We start from the raw sequence: 22,315 nt of genomic DNA, 5'->3' as shown, positions 1-22,315 counted from the left end.
GCACTTGGTAATCTGGGGAGTACTTTCCCCATTATTATGATGATGACAATTTATATCTAGATTTGCAAGACACCACTGGGTTAGACACTTCACTGAACACTGGATTGTACTCTTCCCCCTTGACCACAAACATAAGAGAGTACCTACTTACCTGTAGTAACGAATCATACAGCAGAGATTTTGCACTTATAATCAATTTCATGAAGCCCTTACTGACACCCTTATGGAAACATGGTATAACCCCTGTTCCTATCCTCCAGTGAGCAGCTTGGTTGACAGATGCCACAGGCTGGCACCGGGCAACCCTGATTTTGTTGCCAGAAAGTTCGATTGTTCAAGATTCCACCAGTAGAGTGAACCCCAATTCCTTGCCACAACTCCTGACAGAGAGTAGCGACGTCTTGAAACATTTGTAAAGTGGATGCTTTCCTCTGCCAGTCTAGCCCTCCAGTCAATCAATGCCAGCTGCTTGCTGAGAAGATATACCCATGGTCCAGGGTTGGCTAGATTTTGCTGGTGGTCCCTGAGGAATTTCTGGACATATTTGTCTCACACATCCAAGATGGTAGGCACGCTGTGAAGTATCATTGTTCTGGATTGGACACCACTGACTGCTTGGGCAGTGCAGTTGGCACTAGTATGGTGCTTCAGTGGCACACTTGCATCCAACTCCAAGTCGCTTTAGCTTGTCATGATCACCACACGACCACTCCGTGGGAGGCAGGATCAGATATTTCCTCCAAGGTGCCAAAAGATAATATATGGCAGGTGGGTCCTCCCGTGTTTCCAACAAGGCTAGGCCCTGCCGTTCCTTTCGATCTTTCACACCTTCCACCCATATCGGATTATCTTTCGGAGGAGCACTTAACCATTATGCTCCAAGAAAGGATAGCTCTTTTGGCTAAACGAGAGTGCCCTTGACTGGAAAATACAGGCTGGCTGTTACAATATTACTTCTTCATGCTGAAGAAGGACAGATGCAGGCGACTGGATTGCTATGTTATGTTATGTCATGTTATTTTGATTTTTATAGCATACTATCGCTCGTGAGGGTATCCTGGCACTATGCAGGTCTGTGGGCTTGCCTTGAGGAGTTTTACTGGAAGAGCTAGGTCTTTAGATTTTTCAGGAATTCAAAAAGCGATGAGGAGCCTCTGGTGTCGGAGGTTGTTTCATGCTTTAGGTGTGATATATGAGAAATCACGACCTCCTGATCTGTTTTTGCATATGCATTGCGCATGTGCTAGTGAGTGTCCACTGAGCGGAGGTTCCTCGAGGGTTGGAAGAATTGCACAGGGTCGTTCAGGAATGCTGGACCTGTGTTGTGTACTTTGTATGTGTGCGTGAGGAGCTGTAACTGTGAATGTTGATGTATTGGGATCCAGTTTAGTTCTGTGCTGTCCTGCATGGTAAGTTGGGGATAAACCTGGCTGCTGTGTTTTAGACGGCCTGAAGTGTTTTATGGTGTGGTTGATGATTCCTGCGTAGAGGATGTTCCTGTTCTCCTGTCTGCTGGTAATGAGGGCTTCGGTGACAATTTTCCTGGTTTTAAATATCTTTTTCAGTATCCGCAGGGTGTGAAAGCAGGCCATCGAGACTACATGGACCTGGGCGGACATGATCTCGTAATTACTTGCTAGTGTTCTGGTTGTGGCTACTAGGCCAGTAGGCCAGCAGGCAGACTCCAACGTCAAGGCATCCTTTCCGAAGATAACCACTTGAGCCTTGTTATGTATTAAGTTTGAGGCAGTTGGACTTCATGAGGGTAGCCACTTCAGTTATGCACGAGTTGAAGTTGTTCCTAGTGTTGGGTGTTTTGTCTGATAGAGGCAAAGTTAGTTGTGTGTTATCAGCGTAGGTGAATTTGTTGATGTTGTGTGAGCAGATGACGTCTGCCAGCAGCATCATGTACATGTACATACTGAAGAGGGTTGGGCTGAGTGAAGAACCATGTAGGACTCCTCAAATTAGTTTCTTCTAAGAGATTTGTTTGCCAGAGATTTGTTTTGCAAACACCAACCAGGTAAATCTTCTTACCATGTGCAGAGAAAACAGAGAAGTCTATTTCCAGGTTGTCTTGTTTTTTGATTGCTTCTAGTCTCCCTTTTTCCTTGCACTTGCAACCCCTTCTTTAACTTTGTGCCACATCCATGCCCTTACCTTTTTATGTCTCGCCTAGGGAGCGCTTGTGCTGTCTCTTCGAGACATGCTGTATTTAGGATATGAGCATTAAGCTCCTCCCACTTTCTGCCCATTTTTTTTATTGGCTCCTGTTACTATCCTTAATAAATTGTGCCTTTTCATTGTTTAATTGGCTTAGTAGTGCCTCCTTAGTACCACCTTTTCTCATTGTAACCTCCCTTAAGAACTGCCCCTGTTGCATGTCCTGTTACTTGTTATGTTATTTATCTGATTGAGACATCTAGCCGCTGATTCCTTAACTTTTGAAATCTCCCCAGGCGCCAATCTGGATCTGTAAATTTTTCAGCTGTACCTTTGCGCGCCGAGTGATGTTGTCATACGGCTCCGGTCATGACGTCAGTGGAGCCATAGAAGTCCCCTCCTATGTGTGAAAGTCAGTTTCTTCTTTTCCGTGCCGTAACGCAGACACGGGGAAGCAGTTCTTCAAGATTACTTTTCTCGACCTAACTCGACACCTGGTGTCGGTGGAACAGTGTGCCTTTGTCTAATGTCGACAGGTTTCAAATCTTGTGGGTCTTGTAGCTGACATATGTTGGTGCCAGACCTGCATACAATTTGTATGTGGTGTTTAGGTGAGCACCACAACACCAAGGATCGTGGTTCCTGCCAGAAACTAAAACCAAAGTTGATGGCAGTGCATGTATTGCAATCTTCTGAGGCTTCCCAGCCTCGGTCTTCGTCGTCCCAGGAGGAGCATTTGCGGTGTTGATCTAGGAGCCAAAGCAGGTCAGGAGGACATTGTTCTCCAGGGAATTTGAAAGGTAAGGAATAGTTGAAGTCGCTGCATTCTCAGACTTCAGCGCGTTGAGACTCCGCCTCTCATAGCTCCACCCACTCGACGGCTGAGGAAGCTGTATGCGACTCTGCACTGCGTTTTCCCATGTTTCCGGAAGTGGGTGCATCGATGGCTCAGATGAGTGAATATTATGATTCTTTACACTTCATCTTTGGGATCTCCTCTCTTTCTAGAGCGCCTCTAGGGCCCTCGGAGGTGAGTGGGGCACCGTCAGAGGATTTGTCCTCGCGGACGGTTGGGCCATCGGAGTCAATGGATCGGCGCTGGTCAATGTTGGCTGGCGTCGCTTTGGCACAGGCTCACAGTCCTTCGGGATCTTTGCCTACGATCAACCAACATTGACATCGGCAGCGCCGTTCGAAGTCGCCGCTCCTCCTCCAGTTGACATCGTGATAGCGCCACTTTGGCGTCATACGGCGTCTGATACGGAGTCGGCTGTGCAACACTGAGGGGATTGTACAATTTGTGGCCCCTTTTCAGGGAAATGCTTTGGGAGGTCCACCAGTTTCGACTGGGACAGGACTTATTCAGCCCATTTCCAACACCAATGTGTTTCGGGTAGAGGAGAGCTGGCTTACAGCTCTGGGTGAGGCTAGTGGGCTGGATTCTTTGCCAGACTCGTGTTCCTCCTTTGCAGACATGCTGAGGGAAGTGGCAGCAGTTTTAGACTTGTCACTGCTCATGGCGCAGATGTCTACAGAACTTTGGTTTGAAATCCTTTGCTATGGGCAGGTGGGAGAAGAGCCTTTTCTTCTGTATAGTGAAGCCCTACTTGACATTTAGCGAGGTTCTTGGGCAAAACCAAGCCAATCCAATCCAATCCAAAGTTTCTTTATTTCGGTCGTTAGACCATAAAAGATTCATACAAACAATTACTTATAATACAGATTAAAAACACCATTTAAAAGTTGCATTACATTTCTAAAATACAGTGATAATAATACAATATGTCAACATCATTTAAAAAATGCATTACATCTTCCAAAATACAGTAGTAAGAAACTTCAATTATATAGCAAGAGGTAAAAATGAATTGGAAATTCAGTTACATGCCCTAAAAGTAAGTTATAGAATTAAAAAAGGGGATGACCTAGTGAGGAAAGAAACATTCACAAATACGCCAATTATGCAGGCAATAATTTCTTCCTTAACTGCCATGTAGCCATGATGAATTTGGCCACTGCAAATACAATATGAGGCAAAGTGCTTGTTTTTAGAATTCTATATACAGTTAAATAGGATCTAGATCCCAGATTCCTGCATATAGGCATCAGCCAGTATTTCCTAGGTTTAGTATATGCTGGGCAGAAGAAAAAAGGATGAGTTTCCTCCTCATCATACATATTACATCCAGGACAAACTCTATCCCCCCCATAAGCCATTTACAAGTGAAGGTTTTTAGGGGCAAAGTGCCTAACCTCCACTGTATGAACAATTTCCTCGCCAGGATGGGGAATATGATATCCATAAAACCTCAAATTCATAAGAATTCTTAAATTCCAAAAAACGAGCAGTCAGGGTGCCCGTTGGTGGTAGCAGACGTGAGAAGGGCTAGACTAGATTCCTTGTGAATTCGCACCAAATTTTTACGAGAGATGGTATGACACCCATGCTCCGGGTCCTCCCATAGGTCCTGCAATTTCAACCTATACAATTCCTTTTTGACAAAAGCCAACCATGGGATTCTATCACGTTTATTAAGACTCAACACATGGGTGAGATCCTGCCTGTAGTGGGCGAGTTCGCTGGTAGTCCATAGCCTGTGCCAGAATCTCAATGGCCTGGACTCCAGTTCTGTAGCGATAGAAGGTAGACCCACATCCAGTCTTAGGGGAAGCAAGGCGTCTTAGAAAATTATTCTCCACCTTAGCCAGTTCATGCCCCGCTCTATACCCCCAAAGCTCGCTGCCATAAGATGCAGCTGCCTTGGCTTGAGTTTTATAAAGCTCTAATGCTGGGCTTATGGGTTTAAAATTCGAAGTGTTCACAACCTTAAGAATTGCACCTGAGAGTTGACACAACTTCAACCGGGATTTAGATATTTGAGGTTCCCAGGAGAGATTCTCATGCAATGTTACCCCCAGGTATTGAAAAGTTTCCAGCCTAGCTTCGCCCAGGGTGGGGTTTGGTCTTGCCTTTGTAGATGGGTTAAAGATCATGAATTTGGTCTTTTCGGTATTGATTTCAAGACCATGCTGCAAGCAAAAGAGACCAAATCCATCTAGGATCCTTTGAATCCCCATCGGGGATTTGGAAAGCAGGAGGGTGTCGTCAGCAAACATAATTGCTGGCACCCTCCTACCTGCCAAAAGGGGGGCATCATTATGGCTGACGTTGTCCAGGTGAGCTATAACATTGTTAACAAAGAGGCAAAACAGGGTTGGCGCCAAAACGCAACCCTGCCTCACCCCTCGGCGAACAGGAAACCTTTTCGACAACTCTCCATCCCTACCACACCTAACCTGTGCGTAGTTATTGTAATGGAGCCTAATTATGGCATACAATAGTTGTGTGGGAACACCTAGCTTTTTCAGAACCTCCCAGAGCTTCTTCCGTGGGACCATGTCAAAGGCTGACTTCAGGTCCACGAACACCATGTATAGTCTCCCCCCCTCTATCCTCACAGTTTTCCAGTATAGGAGGACGAGGCGAAAGATCTGGTCCATGGTGGACGTGTTCTTCCTGAAGCCAGCCTGGAGCGGGCTCAGGATTTCATTTGCCTCCATCCAGTCCATAAAGTGGTCCAGGATAAGGCGGGAAAAGAGTTTTTGGGGGACATCTATGAGGCTGATCGGCCTGTAGTTAGCTGGGAGCAGAGGAGAGCCCTTTTTGAAAATGGGCACTATCTCCGCCCCCAGCCAAGTACTAGGGACCCCCATGCCTCCCAAAATGGCATTAAAAAGAATTTGAAAGTATGGGCCCCAGATTTCTGAATGATATCTGAAAAGATCACCAGGTAATCTATCTAGTCCCGGGGCCTTCCACCTTGATAGCTTCTCCATCGCTCCCACTACCTCTACAAGGGTAAATTCCATACCAACTGCAGAGGTGGGTAAATCATCAAAGATGATGTCCACATCTGTCAGTTGTTCAATATCTTGGTATAATTTACCAAAATGTTCTTCCCACACAGAAGATGCAATATTTGGCTCTACTGCAGCTTTGGGTTCACCTGTGCCAAAATTTACCAAGGACCAACATTTCTTAAGATCCCTGGTTTCCAATGCTAGGGAGAGCTCCTGCCAGTGGTTCAAATCCCACACTGACTTTGCAAGTACTAAGGCCGCCTTATACTTCCTCCTCAATTCAGCAACCCTTCCCCTGTCTTTTCCTTCTTTAATTGCGGCAATAAGCTCTGTTTTTGCCTTTTTACAAGAGGAATTATACCAGGATGAGGTTCTGGTCTTTTTGCGACGTGCTGGTACCACCGGATAAAAAACCTCACCTAGGGCACCCACCAAATTTTCATGGATGCGTCCTAACTGTTCATTAAAATCGGGTTGCCATGGTAGATTTACTAGATCCTCCAGTTCTTCAAATTTAGGGAGTGCTACTTCATAAATCCTCCTTATGTTATCTTCTGCGCTAATAATTTTTCCCCATTTGACCCTGCGTCTATTAGAGGTAAGGACCAGAGTCCCGGGGTCGCCACATGGGCTAGAAGAAAGTGACTTGCCAATAGAAGCGGGGTATTTAATTTCTAGTAACAGTGCGTTGTGATCGCTATCTGTTCTAGGCAATATCCTAAAATCCTGGACCTTGGACCATAAGGAGATATCAACAACTAAGTAGTCCAATCTTGATTCATGATCCCTTCTATTAAAAGTGCACACAGAGGGGCTATCGGACGGAGTCCGTCCGTTACAAGCCCTCAGCGCAAAATTCAATGTAAGGGACATGATTTGAACTGCCAATGGGGACCAGGTTTTTGGATGAGGAGATTGGCAAGGAGGAACACCCCAATGGTCATCTTCCATAGTGATAGCACCCTCCTTTAGACCTTTCAGAGGTTCAAAGTGACAGTTAAAGTCACCGCCCATCACTATTTTGCAATCATTAGGAAGTTGGCCCAGGAAGGAGAAAAGGTCATCCAGGATAGGTGATTCTGAAGTCACACTAACGGGGCGGGAGTATACATTAACAATAGCTAGGTTTACAGCGTTTGGCCAACTAAGGAGCACACACTGGATGTCCCTGGAGAACGTGGAAATGTTCTCCGCGGAACACCCAACGTGCGAAGCCACCCAAACCGCCAGACCCCCCGAGGGCCTCCCCCTACCATTCCAGCTAGCCAGGATTTCAAAAACTGCATAGCCCGTTCTGCTCAGGGGCTCCCTTGCCCAAGTCTCCTGGAATAGGCAAATATCACTACCTTCCACTAACAAGTCCCAATCCTCAGTGTGAATTTTATTCACGATACCCGCTACATTCCAGGACAGGAACTTCAAAACCTCACTAGAGGTTTTCGGTGTCTGTCCTACAGATAAACCAAGTGGAGCCTCCGATGCATCACCCCTTGATCGAGATGTGTGGTGACATACTAGGGGCTCCAAAGTGGACTGGAGGGTGGAATTGGTCTTGACAACACCTGGCAGTATTGGAGTGAGATCAGAGCCATTTTGGGGTAAAGTACCTGCTACCCTGTCCGTCACAGTAGGGGTCTCTAATATGCTCCTTAGGGATAGCTCCCGGTCCCTGTTGTCAGAAGTCTCCAACACAACCGTTACCTCCCCCTGTCTTACAGGTCCACTCTCACTAGATCTATGGGAATTCAAGGGAACACCCCAACAAAGTCAATCCACCTCGTCGAGGCAAGTGTATCTGTTGGGGTGTGCATAATTAATTCGGGCCGGGAATAAATTCTGCCTAGGCCTGTATCTTGTCCCATCTACAGCAAAGCCCACCCGCGTCCACCCCTCCTCCTTCCTCCCATTGTGTGTGGGCACATTGGGGTAGAAATATGAAAGGGGGACCAACTCGATGCCAGTATTACCCGCATTACCCAACCAGTCACTGATGTAAGTGACTACCTGGGGGTTCCTAAAACTAACAATAATGCAGTCCCCCGCTCTTTTCTTAGATGTATACCCAACCCATGGGACCCTTCTAACCATAAGAACATCACCCTTTAAATGCGGCGGTAGGGGTCTATTAATGTTTAGCCAACTAATTACCTTGTTATGCAAGGATTCATATGGTTCCATTGCACCACTTACTAGCTCAGGTACACCCATCAAAATTACAGTGTAACCCACTGCCTCAGGAGGTAGATGCACTGCCTTGTGCCCAGATTTGGGATCAACCTGCCTTTTCGAACCGTTTACCATCCCATTTGAAGATCTCTCCTGTGTAGATGGAACGGTTGGAGCTAATAGCTTTGATCTCCTGGGTGCTGGTCACGGTGGCACTAACCTGGGAGCAGGAAGCGGTGGCTCTAACCTGGGATGTGGTCCAATCACTAATGGGCGCTCCGATAAAACGGAGTTATTTGTGTATTCCCCTGGTGGTACTGTCAGGGATGTTGCAACCACAGCCGGAGTAGACATAGACAGGGAGGATACACCGGCAGTATGCCCCTGTATTCCCCGTGTGCTTTCTCCCAGCCCCACATGAACCTCAGTGCCCCCTCTTAGTTTTTCTAAATCTATTAGTCTCGATTCTATTGAGTCTAATTTGAGGGCTAAGGGTTTTAAAAAACTGTTAAGGATATCAGTAAACGTGGTAATTAGAAGTGCCATGTTATTATTGTTATTAGAGACCCCCCCGAAAAGAAATGGCTCAGGGACCACAAATACCGGGGGAATAGGCGGAGTTACAAGCACCTCCATGTCCGCAGTACCAAGACTTGGCGGCACAGAAGAAGTTGTACTATCTTCCCTCACATCCAAAATGCCGTCTATTTTGGCCCTTTTAGCATTTTTGCGTTTTCTAATTCTTTTCCTTTTCAGTTTTGGTACCGGATCCAATCTACACGCCACATGTTCAATTGGGTTGAGATCCCCACCCTCGGCCCCAGACTGTGTTAGCTCCACCACAGGGGATAGCTCCACGGCATTAGAAGCACGTGATGTATCCCCATCCCTCTTTTATTTATTTACAACAAGGGGTGGTGAGGGACAGAGTCTCTGAATTAAGCAGAATACTCTCACCCAGTCAAGAGATCAGGGCTAGATCCAACACCGTTTTTTAGCTCATTGCACCATCCCAGTTACAGAACCTGGCTGTATGCAAATTAGTCTGTTCCTGTCCCAGTGCATGATGGGAACAGGGCAAACCAAACTACAAAAGCCAATTCTTACACTGGGAAGGAAACAAGCTTCCGGGTGTTGGATCTAGCCCTGATCTCTTGACTGGGTGAGAGTACTCTGCTTAATTCAGAGACTCTGTCCATCACCACCCCTTGTTGTAAATAATTTTGTCCACCCTAAGCGTGGAAGGGTATACTCAGATGTGAGTCCCTTGCTCATTGCACCATCAGGATTCAAGCAAGCCGGGCCGAAGACGCCTGAAATGGCAGAAACCGGTCCCCGGAAGCTTGTTTCCTTCCCAGTGTAAGAATTGGCTTTTGTAGTCTGGTCTGCCCTGTTCCCATGATGCACTGGGCCAGGGACAGACTAATTTGCATACAGCCAGGTTCTGAAACTGGGATGGTGCAATGAGCTAAAAAACGGTGTTGGATCTAGCCCTGATCTCTTGACTGGGTGAGAGTACTCTGCTTAATTCAGAGACTCTGTCCATCACCACCCCTTGTTGTAAATAATTTTGTCCACCCTAAGCGTGGAAGGGTATACTCAGATGTGAGTCCCTTGCTCATTGCACCATCAGGATTCAAGCAAGCCGGGCCGAAGACGCCTGAAATGGCAGAAACCGGTCCCCGGAAGCTTGTTTCCTTCCCAGTGTAAGAATTGGCTTTTGTAGTCTGGTCTGCCCTGTTCCCATGATGCACTGGGCCAGGGACAGACTAATTTTCATACAGCCAGGTTCTGAAACTGGGATGGTGCAATGAGCTAAAAAACGGTGTTGGATCTAGCCCTGATCTCTTGACTGGGTGAGAGTACTCTGCTTAATTCAGAGACTCTGTCCATCACCACCCCTTGTTGTAAATAAGTATCCCCATCCCTCTGCGTGGAAGATGGTGTCCTAATCTGTTGCAGTACAGACTCTATGGTTTGGTCAATACTGTCTAGTAGAGACATATGGGTGGCATCAAGCAATATTGGAGTACTAGTATTGGTGGTTAAATTGAAATTAGACAAAGAACACAAACCATTACATTCTACCCCCTCCTCAATCGATGTTACGGGTGACAAGGGCCCATTACTTGCAGTAGTATTGATTTTGAGGAGAAATTTGTCCATAGTACCTGAGGCCGCATTCGCGGATTTACTTCTTGTTTCCCTACTGGCCATGATATGGCTTACAGCTGTAAAGACAATGAGCACTCCACAAATAAACAAAGGATTCCCAAAATAACGTCCTTAGGGGGATAGCCCGGTCCGGTCTCTACCGGCCTCTAACGGCCTAGAACGGCCCGCCCTTTGCCCGGGCTTAGCCCGGGCTTAGCCCGCGCGCGTCCCGCGTGACGCGTTGCCCTCAGTATTTTTATATCCAATGAAACTAGAAGTCACCTGGGATGAGAGGGCGGGGTCAGGAGGGAAGAGTCTCAGGTGCGTCGGCCAGCCAAGCCGCTGGCGGTCCTGGGACTCGCAGTCCCTCGTCTCCCCACGCCGATATGAGGCACAGATAGCTTCCCAGGAATGAAGGGGGAACTCCTCACGGTCCACCAGTTGCAGGAAACACAGAGTCCTTTCACTCGCCTCGAGCGGCACCCGCGAAGCGGGGGCCGCGAGGCGTGGCTTTAAACTCCCCGGTGGGGGCGGGGTCAGGAGGGAAGAGTCTCAGGTGCGTCGGCCAGCCAAGCCGCTGGCGGTCCTGGGACTCGCAGTCCCTCGTCTCCCCACGCCGATATGAGGCACAGATAGCTTCCCAGGAATGAAGGGGGAACTCCTCACGGTCCACCAGTTGCAGGAAACACAGAGTCCTTTCACTCGCCTCGAGCGGCTCCCGCGAAGCGGGGGCCGCGAGGCGTGGCTTTAAACTCCCCGGTGGGGGCGGGGTCAGGAGGGAAGAGTCTCAGGTGCGTCAGCCAGCCAAGCCGCTGGCAGTCCTGGGACTCGCAGTCCCTCGTCTCCCCACGCCGATATGAGGCACAGATAGCTTCCCAGGAATGAAGGGGGAACTCCTCACGGTCCACCAGTTGCAGGAAACACAGAGTCCTTTCACTCGCCTCGAGCGGCTCCCGCGAAGCGGGGGCCGCGAGGCGTGGCTTTAAACTCCCCGGTGGGGGCGGGGTCAGGAGGGAAGAGTCTCAGGTGCGTCGGCCAGCCAAGCCGCTGGCGGTCCTGGGACTCGCAGTCCCTCGTCTCCCCACGCCGATATGAGGCACAGATAGCTTCCCAGGAATGAAGGGGGGAACTCCACACGGTTCACCAGTTGCAGGAAACACAGAGTCCTTTCACTCGCCTCGAGCGGCACCCGCCAAAGCCTGAGTCTAGGCTCTCAGTCGATCCGGATATTGCACGTAGGCATTTGTCTGCACCTAGGGATCCAGTTTGTTTTCATAGGCATCCTTTCACTAGAGGCCTGGTGACTCAGACTGCAACGTTGTCTCAGGATGTAGATTCTACTCCTAGGACTCCTGTGGGCAAGGATGCTAGTAGTTGTGATGCTTGTGGAAATCACATATTTGCTTCAGCCAGCTTAGCATTAGCATTGAGAGCCACCAACATGTCTTGTGTGCTGGGGCATTTTTCCTATGCTTTATGGGATTCTTTACAGAACCTCTTCCATCTTGTCCGGATAACCTCTGTGCTGAGGTAGGCAACTTGATTATAGATGGTCAGCAGGTCACTAGGCTTACCATAAGGTGTTGCATGGACATGACAGATTCTGTGGGTCTGGTCATGGCAACGGCAATGGTGCTAAGGCGTCGGGCTTGGTTGGTATCTTCAGGTTTCTCTAAAGCTGTGCAGTCTGCTTCGGCCACCATACAGTTCTATGGTGCCATTCTTTTATGGGAATCAGACAGATGCAGCGAAAAGAGGCTTCCATGGAAGGCTTAGAACTACAGTCGTAGTCCTACATTTTCTGTTGCTGTGTGCTTTGCTTGTTCCTAGGCTTGGGATATATTTTTTGTTGTTAGTTGTTTATGTTCAGTTTCGGTTTCAGTACTACCATAGGTATTCCCGTGAGGAGCGGTGGCTATAATCTCCGCACCGTTTTCTTTTCTCTTTGTGTATTGATTTAAATGACTGAGGAATGTTCCCTGAACTCTGAGGATGAGCTTTCTGCTCAAGAGGCTATCATTAAGAGAGGTGACTTCCTGTGTAGATGCAGATGTGTTGTGTTGCATGCTTCTTCGAAGCAGTTCAGTAAGCAAGTTGCATGGCTTTCTTCTTCAGTGTTCTTTTAGAGATATATGGTTATGCCAGTTGTAGGCTGGTGTGTAGTGACTCTTTGGTTCTACTCTTGGAGAAATCGGGTGCTTCAGCAAGTTGAAGCTTTGCTCAGGCTTAGAATATATGCTTGCATTATTTGAATGCTATTTGCATGCGAGTTATTCGTCTAAGGCAAAGAAACAGTGTCTAGTGAAGGCATAATCATTACCTAAACTGCAGGCAATTCTTATTCCTGCTCTATATTGTGGTGCTGTAAATTGGCAGCCAAATGTTTATGATGCATGGGTTGGCTAACTTGCCCCAAGACCAAGGTAAATTTGAAGGCTTGTTGTCCTTGGCTTCAGACAATATTTCCTAGGGTGTCAGGCCGTTTTGGTCACCAACAAGGCTGCCAATCATATATAAAAGTCTTAGGAGACACCTTTTATAGTCGGAGGATTTATTTACTTTATAGTAAGCTTTTCTTCTTCCTATGATTTTCTTGATATATGTGGTTCTGTCTGATTGGCATTACCTGCTTTCGGGAGAGGATGTACCTATTATTTTCTGCATTCCTCAATTCGGTTAGGAATCATTACTGTTGTTTCTCGTGATGTCAGTTCTTTATGATACCATTTGACAGGCAGCCTTTTCTTACACCAAGTCACCTGCGGTGTTGAACACAGAAATCCTCAGCACAAGGTGAGGGTGTCTCAAAAATTTTGAAGATGCACAGCGTAAGCATAAATAATAAAATACAAGCATGTGAATCCTTTTCTTGTTTCTTTAATCTCAGGGTCTTCAAACAGCCGACACCTGTTTCGACGCATACATGGGAAATCGTCCCGCGACTTTATCAAGGCTATGTCTTCTGAAAAAAATCTTTTATTTGTGGTGATAATTCCGACCCACAAGGAGTTATGTGTCTCACAACGTCTCTGCTGTGCTCTTGTCCCGTATCTGAGCACATCAGAGAACGACGTTCCGGCACTCTGCAAATAGAAACCGGCTGCAGACTTGTGGGACATATCGGAATCCCTTTGGTATACACACAGCTACACTTAAATGTCATGAGACACAGAACCCCTTGTGGGTCAGAATTATCACCATAAATAAAATAAAAAATTCAGAAGACATAGCCATGATAAAGTCGCAGTACGATTTCCCATGTATGCGACGAAACACGTGTCCGCTGTTTGAAGACCCTGAGATTAAAGAAACAAGAAAAGGATTCACACTTGTCTTTTATTATTTATGCTTACGCTGTGCATCTTTAAAATATTTGAGACACCCTCAACATGTGCTGGGGATTGCTGTGTTTATGTACCTAGTGGTCTTTGGTCACTAGCTTTGGGGAGGTCAGTGGTTCTCCTCGCCCTTCAGCACCGTTACTTATGATTAGCAGGTTCTTAAATAATATATGTGCTACTCTCCGGTGTGGCGCTATTCTTCCTAAAAGTATAACACAGACCCTTAATCACATACGGTGTTGTGTTGGTGGTGTAGTACCCTTAATTTCACTGGGTTGTGTATTTTTGCCAAACCTCTCATTTCAGAGTGGCTTTTTGTATACGGTGTAAACATGATATAATGTTCTGGTGTGTTTCATATAGTTGTGGACTTACGATTATATTTGTCTCGTATCATTGGCGTGGTGTATGTGCTTGTTGTTGACAAGTGCATTAATAGGTGCGTTACCATTTTCAAAATTATTGTGAAGCTCTTTCTGGAACTGTTTCGTACTTCTAGTTCGTTATTAGCTATACAGAGTATACATGGCTGTGTCATATGTGTTGTACATATTTGTTCTTAAAAAAAAAAAGAAGAAGACGGTTTTCATCAAAGATGCGGTTGACTTTCTTCTTTTCTCGTTTGTCTTGGTGCTTCAAGAGTATCCACAGCTCGAAGTTGTGTTTAGTCTTTCGGACTATGGTGATGAAGGCCATACGAAGGCAAGCTTTGTAGGTTCTCGCGGTTTGGCAGTACTTATTGGCCAGTGAAATTATTTAAATTGCCGAGACAATCAGGATATCTGGCGACACATTTATGTTTGTATATAAATCTATGTCCATATATACATCTTTGTAGCAAGATGTTATACAATTGACGTATTGAGGAATATGAGTCCAGACTAAATTCTTTTAGACCAAGGAAGTATTGTTGTTCATCTTTGCTTTGGGGAAATGTGTACTGATAGTTCTTCTTTGGGATTTTATCAGGGCGGTTCTTTCGCTGATTTTCTTTGTCGTGCTTTTGGCCCTTTTTGGTCATCGAGTTCTCTTTACCCTTTGGGGATAGCGGATAATGTCTGGTAACTGTCTGGTAACTGTCACTTGGTTGCCTAGGCAGCCACCCCCCATTTTTTCCTCAAGGCCCGATTCCTTCAGGCCTGTAGGGTTGTTTACTATTTATATGTTCTGTGACCGTAATTGTAGCTCTATTAAGAGCCAAGCTCTTGGTCTTCTATTCCTACGTGTTTGCAGTCAGTTGTTGGTTATGACTGGCTGATTCTCTTTGAGAATTTGTGTGGGCTTAGTTTGCAAACCCTCCTCCAAGTGAGTATAGCTATGGTATTTAATTCAAAAGTTGATGTCTTTATCAGATGTAAAAGTTACTTATCTTCGGTAACCGTAATATCTGGGAGAGACACAGTCTAGACGCAAATTCATTAACTCCCTGCCCATCCTCTCCAATCTGCTTTCGACCTATGGGGTAAGGGTAAGGGTTATACCCTTTATCTGTACAGATTTTATATACCAGTGATCCCTATCACAATTCATGTTGGGACACTACTGACCACTTGTCCTGCCACGTAGGTTTTATCTAGATGTTGCCAAACCATCCATTTCCAAATGTGTGAGGTCGGTACGGTGGGGGATGTTTTCTTTCTCACACTGGATTAGACACCAGTGGGCAGAATTGATTTATTAGCTCTTTCTTTGAAAGTCTTTGTTTGGTATCATCATACCTTGTATTGGCAGTTTCAATATGTCACGTAATGATGTGATTCCACAAACAGCTGAGTGTTTTTTAATAGCTTTTGCTTGCTATTACCATGCCATTCATTACCATTGATGAATGGTCTACAGTGTGTGAGGGTTTTCTTCCATTAGATGAGGGTTATTCACTAGGGCGCAGGGTTGTAAGTAGCCCTGTGCTTCGTTGATTGATTTGGGGTTTTCTTTAAAATCCATGTCTGGTATTAACAAACCATTTGATGTTCCTTCTTTAGTAATGTTTCAAAGATTTTTGATCTTTTTGGAACACTATTTCCACAACCAGTTTCTATAGTGGCTCCGCGTTCTGGTGCAGAAGGTTTCACAGAAGAAACTGACATCTGGGCGCCGGAGGGGACTTATATGGCTCCACTGACATCATGACCAGAGTCGACGTCATTGCGGAGCTGTACGACGCCATCCTCGGTACTCGGAGGTACTGCTGACAAATGTTCTGATCCAGACTAGAATCTGGGGAGAATTCAAAAGTTAATAAATATGCAGCTAGTTTGTGTCTCTACCAGATATAACGTTACCAAAGGTAAGTAACTTTCACATTGGTTTTGGTGCATTCTTTTCTCCTTTTTGCTTCTTTAAGCTCAGGAACTGCACGCAACCCACGCTTGCTCCCTCTCCAGGGCTGCAGCTGACTCCTACTCCTCCTCTCTGTTCGCTCCCTCTCTTCGGCTTGCAGCATCCTCCTTCCTCAGCTTTAAAAATGGTGGCGCGCCAAAACCCTTTAAACATTTTTTATGCAGCGTGGCATGCCAAGCTTGATATACATGGTGATGTGCCCTTTTTTTGTTTTTTTAACACTCATATTTGAGCTTCAATAATTGCGGCTGCGCAATTTCCTTATTGCTCGACTTACCCATTTTTAAAACATTTTTATTATAATTTTCATGCTGCAAATTGCCAGTCTGTCTCTGATTGTGAGGAGGGCTTATTGGTTCCTCCTGCTGCGTCGGAGAAAGACACACTTGTATAATTCTCTTGGCACTGCAAACTCAGTCTGGCAGATCTTATCTATCTGATGTAATTAACTATGATTGTTAGAGAGACATGTGCCGAATAATAAACTGCAAAAAGAAAATGTACCCATCCTATTATTTTTAGTCTGTTTTCCTTTTAGCGTTTTATAATTGTATTAATCCGCCCACCCTCTCTCTATTGGTGGCTCTCTTTCCCTCTTGAACCAATGGGAGTTGAATGGGTGGGTGGGGTGTATTTGAAGCTTTGCTCTACCTAACATGGTGTTGGGCAGCCGGACTACGATAGGGTCAGGAGACTGGAGTTGTAGGTTGTTGGTGCTTGCTCTGCTTCCAGCTGGCCATGCGGCGCAGGCCACTCCCGCGCACTGCTTGGCTTGCAACTCAAAGATCTCCAATGGACATTCTTTATTGGGGTTGTCTTCCATGTGCCCCTTGGGCGCTCCGTCAGCCTTTGCCTTAATTGAGAGGGATTACTTAATGCATCTTGGACCTGGCTGGGTTTTTCAGGAGGTGGTGCTGGAGCAGCTTGTCGGTGACTGGTGACTGTTGACAGCGGCTGTCCCTGAGGGGGCTCTTGCATTTGCACACGGACAGCTTTGACCAGCTCTGGGATACCTTCACTGGTGCTGTGGTGGTAGTTGATGGCAAGTTGGCTCCAAGTACTCCATCCTGGCTCCTAGGTATCCTGGCAGCTCTGTCAGTGAAGCTGTCGGGTCTTGCACCTGGCTTACAGCTTAGCTCCTTAAGCTTGGACCTAGTAGAGCTGCATGTGATGCACGAATGTTGTTCCCAGAAAGCGGAACACAATCCAAAGCGCCTGGAGCAACTGCGACGATGTGGTACTGTGGCCGCCATTATTTGTCAATGCAGCAGTTGCTGTTCTACTGTACCTGGTGCTGGGTTTACCAGCACGTGCCATCTTTTTGGCAGCAGGCTCTCTCTCGTTTTCAGGTGAACTGGCTGCAGCGGCTCTCGCTTTCACGCTGGGGCTTGGTGCTGGGCACCTGCACCCTCTGGCTGACACATTTGTGTATGGTCATTGCTTTCCCTCTTTCTTTCCCACTTGGCAAGCTGCTGAATCTGGCCTTCCGTCATAATATTAACACATGCCTAATGCAAGAGAAAGTGGTGGACAGGATGCGCAATGGTGATCCTTCAACAACTTTGTGAAGGAGGAGTTCAGCAAAGGTGCCCTCAGCAATATGACTGAGGAGGACATCCTTACGCTGGTGCGGGACTACTTCATGCTGAGTGCCGATGCCGTGCTTTACTTCCGCACCATGCCACGGATCATTCAGAGCAGCTACAATCACATCTCTGTCTATGAGGATGAGCGCTCTAACATTATGGACATCCTCTGTGTCAAGGACCTAGGAATGGCGGACCCCGATGACTGCATGCCACTCAAGACCATCCCCAAGTTCTACAACCACCCACTGTACTTCGTATTTAATGACACCCAACACAATGCCGTGCTGGAGGAGTTCTAGAGAGGTGAGGCCAAAGTCTAGATCTTGTAGACCCTAACATTGAATACTCAGACTTGCTCATAGCATGGTTTGGTGTTTGAGAGCACTGGATGCTATTTAGTTCTTACTGTACCTTTGCAATCGCCTGCTAATTAGTTTCCGAGTGTTTTACAAGCTTAAGTTTCTGTGCCCACCCAACACTGCTACCCACCCATTTAAGGTCGTAACCTACCAAATAGCGCAGCTGTCTGATTTGGTGAAGACGTCTTGGGGGGCATTCAGAAAGCTTCCCTGTCAATGCATTTTGTGCATTGGTTGTCAATGTCTTTGTTCTGTGTAACTCACATGTGCTTGGTTACTATTTTCTGACTTTATTTGTTTTAAGCTGTCCAGCTTGAGTTCATCCCTCCCGTGACCCTATCCTTCCACCAGTGTACGATTTCTGTAAACAGCCCCTTAAATCTTGTTCTAATCTTATCACATGTGCTGTGCATTCAAAGACAGATGTCACATGGTGGGCTTTCTTCCGAAGGAGCTCGTTATTACTTTTCTTTGTCTGACTTGAAAGTGAGAGGACAGTCATGCTGAGTAGTAAGGGTGTGCTAGACGAAGGTTGTAGGATGTTATTTTTTTCTAACTCGCAACAAAATGTAAATGTCTGTAGATTCACAGTGTAGTTATTCATGTATATATTAGAATTAGAAAAGCCTAAATGAAGCACGTTTTGGTAATTCTGAAGTGTGTTGGAAACGTATTTTAATGCAATCAAAATAAATCAATATACTGGGTGATGACACTTGCACGTATTATGGTTTGTGTGCAGTGAAACAGTATATCTGTGCAAATGTAATGGTCATTTCAGTTGAAGATGTGTTGTCTGTAATGGTAGTGTGCTTCCCCAGATGCATACTCCACTTTACCGCACTCCACTCTACCGCCCTCTTCTCTACACCACTCCAAGCCCTTGCACTCCACTCTGCGCCACTCTACTCTATGCCAATGCACTCTATCCCACTGTACTGCACTCCAGGCCACTGACCTATACACCACTCCATTTTAGGCCTCTCCACTGTACTGTGCACCACTCCACTCTACGCTGCTCCACTCTGCAGCAGTGCACTCTGATTTGTACCACTCCATTCTACACCAGTGCTCTCTATGTCAATCCACTCTATGCCACTCTAATCTAATGTACCACTGCACTCTATGCCACTGCACTCTACCCTGCCCCACTCCACTCTATGCTGCTTTACTCTACTCTGAAACAATCTACTTTACGACCTGCACTCTGAGCCACACTACTCCATACCACTGTAATCTAGCTTCACCAATCCCCTCTGCACAGTTACTATTTGCAACGCTAATTGCTCAAACTTTCAGTAATGCGAGACCTATTGCATTTCCAATGCTTGTTTTCCTAATACTCTGACGCAGACCATCACAAAAGATGAAAAATTTACAGATGTCCAATAAATAAAATTATGAAAAATGTAATTCTTTGGACATTAAGATAAGTGTTGTAAAATTGATTTTTATACAAATGATAGATACTTTCTTTTAGAAAAAGGACCCCTTGTAATCTTGCTGGTTCACTGACTGTGACTTTTTCTCTTACAGTAAGTTTTGGCCCTCAGAGATATCGGTGCTGGGAGAAAACAAGAAGGTATAGCATATCAGCCATACCCTCCTGTGTTGTGTTTGGAAGCAAATGTTGAGTTTATGGATGTAAACTGTGCCCTTTTGTTACACCTACTATACACACACATTTGAGCTGGTAAATGTGTGTAGATATCAGCATGTGCACTCTAATGTGTTCACATTTATTAACTTTTTTTGCATGGTAAATCATTCCTCTATGTTTCCGATAGAGACTTGTAATCGCAGGTTGCGCACCTTTTGAATATTCACCAGGTGTTAGACTGGATCTGGAAACAAATGAGCAGTACTTCTGCGTGCCGGTAGTTGATGGCTATGTGGCTCTACAGTGACACCATTCTGCTACTGAAATGACATACAGGGCCCATACAGTCGTCACTCCCCCTGCTTTCAGTTCTTTTCATGCCACTACACGAAGATCCAGAGCTACTTATCGTCTCTTGTGAGCCTTTTTAGGTCTCGGCTAGCGAAGGCTGCGCTTGCGCAGTCTCGCTCGCGAGATCTTATGTCTCTAGTAGTGGGGCTTGAACCCGCCCCTCTTCTCCATTGGCTGGCCTCCTAAACGGCAGCCAGCCATTGGAGAAAAGGTCTCTCTGACGTTGTGTTTTCACTGTAAGCCCCGTCTTTTTTCGGATTGAGGGGCGTGTTTTTTTCGTTTCTTTCTTCCTCTAGAAAAACACGCCCCCCAGTCCGGAAAAGACGGGGCTTACAGCGAAAACACAACGTCATGGCGAGTGCTTGTTTTAAGATGGCCACGCGTGAGTAAACGGAGAAGCAGCACGAGTAGAGAAAGTTATCTTGTTGCACAAATGGGATTAAACCATTCCAATCAGGGAGTCAGGCAAGGTGATCGCTTATTACCATGTAGGGCTATTTTTGAACTCCATAAGCTCGTCTGCTTCCCCTCCTACCCTTCGTGCGGTGCAGCTGCAGATGTGAGCCTCTCCCATCCCCCATTCCCCAGAGCCTCTAACCACTTCCCTCCCTGGAAGCGCTTCGCCCCTCCTCGCCCCGGCGCTCTGAGCTCAGGTGCAGTCTGTGTGCTCTCCTCGTCCCAGTCGCATCAGAGATAACAACACACACTGTCCACCCAACACACACACCACCCTGCAGGCTGAGTAGATGTACAGGAGGATAGCGCATCTAGTGCTTCCAACGGATTCCATAAAACGAGGCACACCAGCACTTGGTGTTTGGGCACATTATTCAGTTGTTCTTATGGTAACGGTAGGGGCACAAGTGTCGGCAATGTTAAAAGGAAGAAACTAACCTTATCGACAAGGAAACGTTTTTGGCAGCTAGACTATCTCCTGCAGCCCACGTCCAGAGAGACAAGTCCGCTTACAGGCAGTGCCGAGTGTAGGTACAGGCAAGTGTGAGTACAGGCAGGGGTGAGTACAGGTACAGGCAGTTGTGACTACAGGCAGGTGTGACTACAGGTACAGGCAGGGGTGAGTACAGGTACAGGCAGAGCCGGGTACAGGCAGTGCTGAGTGCAGGCAGTGGCAGGGCATCTCACCCCGCCCTGCTGAGGTTCACAGATGTAGGAAGCAATCTCCCCGTATGTAGCACATAGTGTTTCTGATAGATACATCTGCCGTGTGGATTCCTCACCTTGTGAATATCCCCCTGCGTCAGCAACATTCGGAAATTCTTTTCGTAGCTTCGCGCCGACGTGGACTTGGACGTCATAGAGGCACGGCATCGCTCGCGACTCCGCTGACGTCACCGACGCCTATATTAGGCCCACGCCGGCGTGATGACATCAGTTCCCTTTTTTCCGCGTCGTCGACGCTAACGGTTTTCTAGGGATCGTCCGTAGCTTTAACTGTAACTTTGTTACTCTGTAATTGTTAGTATTCCTTTATCTCCTCTTTCAACATGTCTTCGAAGAAGACTGGTTTTAAGGCCTGCTGTGGGGAATGCGGCAAAACCATGTCCATTACGGATCCGCATGAATGCTGCTTATGGTGTTTAAGCTCCGACCACGACGTCGAAGACTGCCAGTCTTGTAGAAAGATGGCACCTAAGGACCTCCGGGAGAGAGAAGCTAACCTTATTGTTGCGAAGCTTAAAAGAAGTAAAGAAAAAAAGAAATCGAGATCGCGGACTCGACGCTCGAGGTCAAGATCTCACTCAAGGTCGCGTTCGGATTCGTCATCATCAAAAAAGAAGCATAGGAAAAGATCTCATGAATCCCGACATCGTTCAAAGAAGGACTTGGGTTCTAAGCCGAAGTCGCAGGTGAAGCTGGTGGAAAAAGAAATGGTATCTTCAGCTTCGGAAGAACATGATGCCGGAGGTGAGGCGTCCCATGCGAATTCGCCTGGTTCACCGAAGCAAACAGCGAATCCGTCTCCGGGTCCATCCCATTCTCCGGATCGGGAGGATGAAGGTGAGGAGGAGATAGTGGGAGAGGGAGAGGCTCCGTTGCACGAAGGTCTATCGACTCCAGTGCACCAGCCTGAAGAAGAGGTCGACGTTGTATCGACTCCGCGCCCTCGTGATCCACCTGGGAGTTCGTACCCAACCTTCCCGGCTCCAGGTCAGGATCCAACGCATTTTCTGAATGCGATGTATGGCATCTACTCAAGGGCTATGTACCTCTCTGGGATTCCTGTTGGTCCCATGGGTCCGATGGCATTTGGCCTGGGTGTCCCCCAAACCTATGCCCCTGCGCCCCTTATGCCGGCTCCGGCGCCGCATTGGCATCTTCCGACACCGGCGAGGCCTTCGACTCCGAAGCCATCGACGCCGAAGTCGACGA

The 22,315-nt window shown here is 46.8% G+C and overlaps 1 protein-coding gene and 1 pseudogene across 2 annotated transcripts in view; both read left to right on the top strand.

Annotated features, from left to right (window-relative positions):
- The window catches only part of ALS2 (alsin Rho guanine nucleotide exchange factor ALS2), a 1,284,778-nt gene that overhangs the window by 1,158,048 nt on the left and 104,415 nt on the right, over positions 1 to 22,315 (top strand). For both annotated transcript variants that reach the window (XM_078680222.1, XM_078680224.1), the window contains one exon: positions 19,510 to 19,555. In XM_078680222.1, coding sequence (XP_078536348.1) covers positions 19,510 to 19,555 — 46 coding nt within the window. The remainder of the gene's footprint in view (positions 1 to 19,509; positions 19,556 to 22,315) is intronic.
- Positions 16,682 to 17,934, top strand: LOC144825092 (metal transporter CNNM4-like; annotated as a pseudogene).

Source organism: Lissotriton helveticus, chromosome 3_1, assembly GCF_964261635.1.
Source record: "Lissotriton helveticus chromosome 3_1, aLisHel1.1, whole genome shotgun sequence".
Classification (NCBI taxonomy): Eukaryota; Metazoa; Chordata; class Amphibia; order Caudata; family Salamandridae; genus Lissotriton; species Lissotriton helveticus.
The sequence above is the reverse complement of the archived record's forward strand: the minus strand, read 5'-3'. Positions and strand labels throughout refer to the sequence as shown.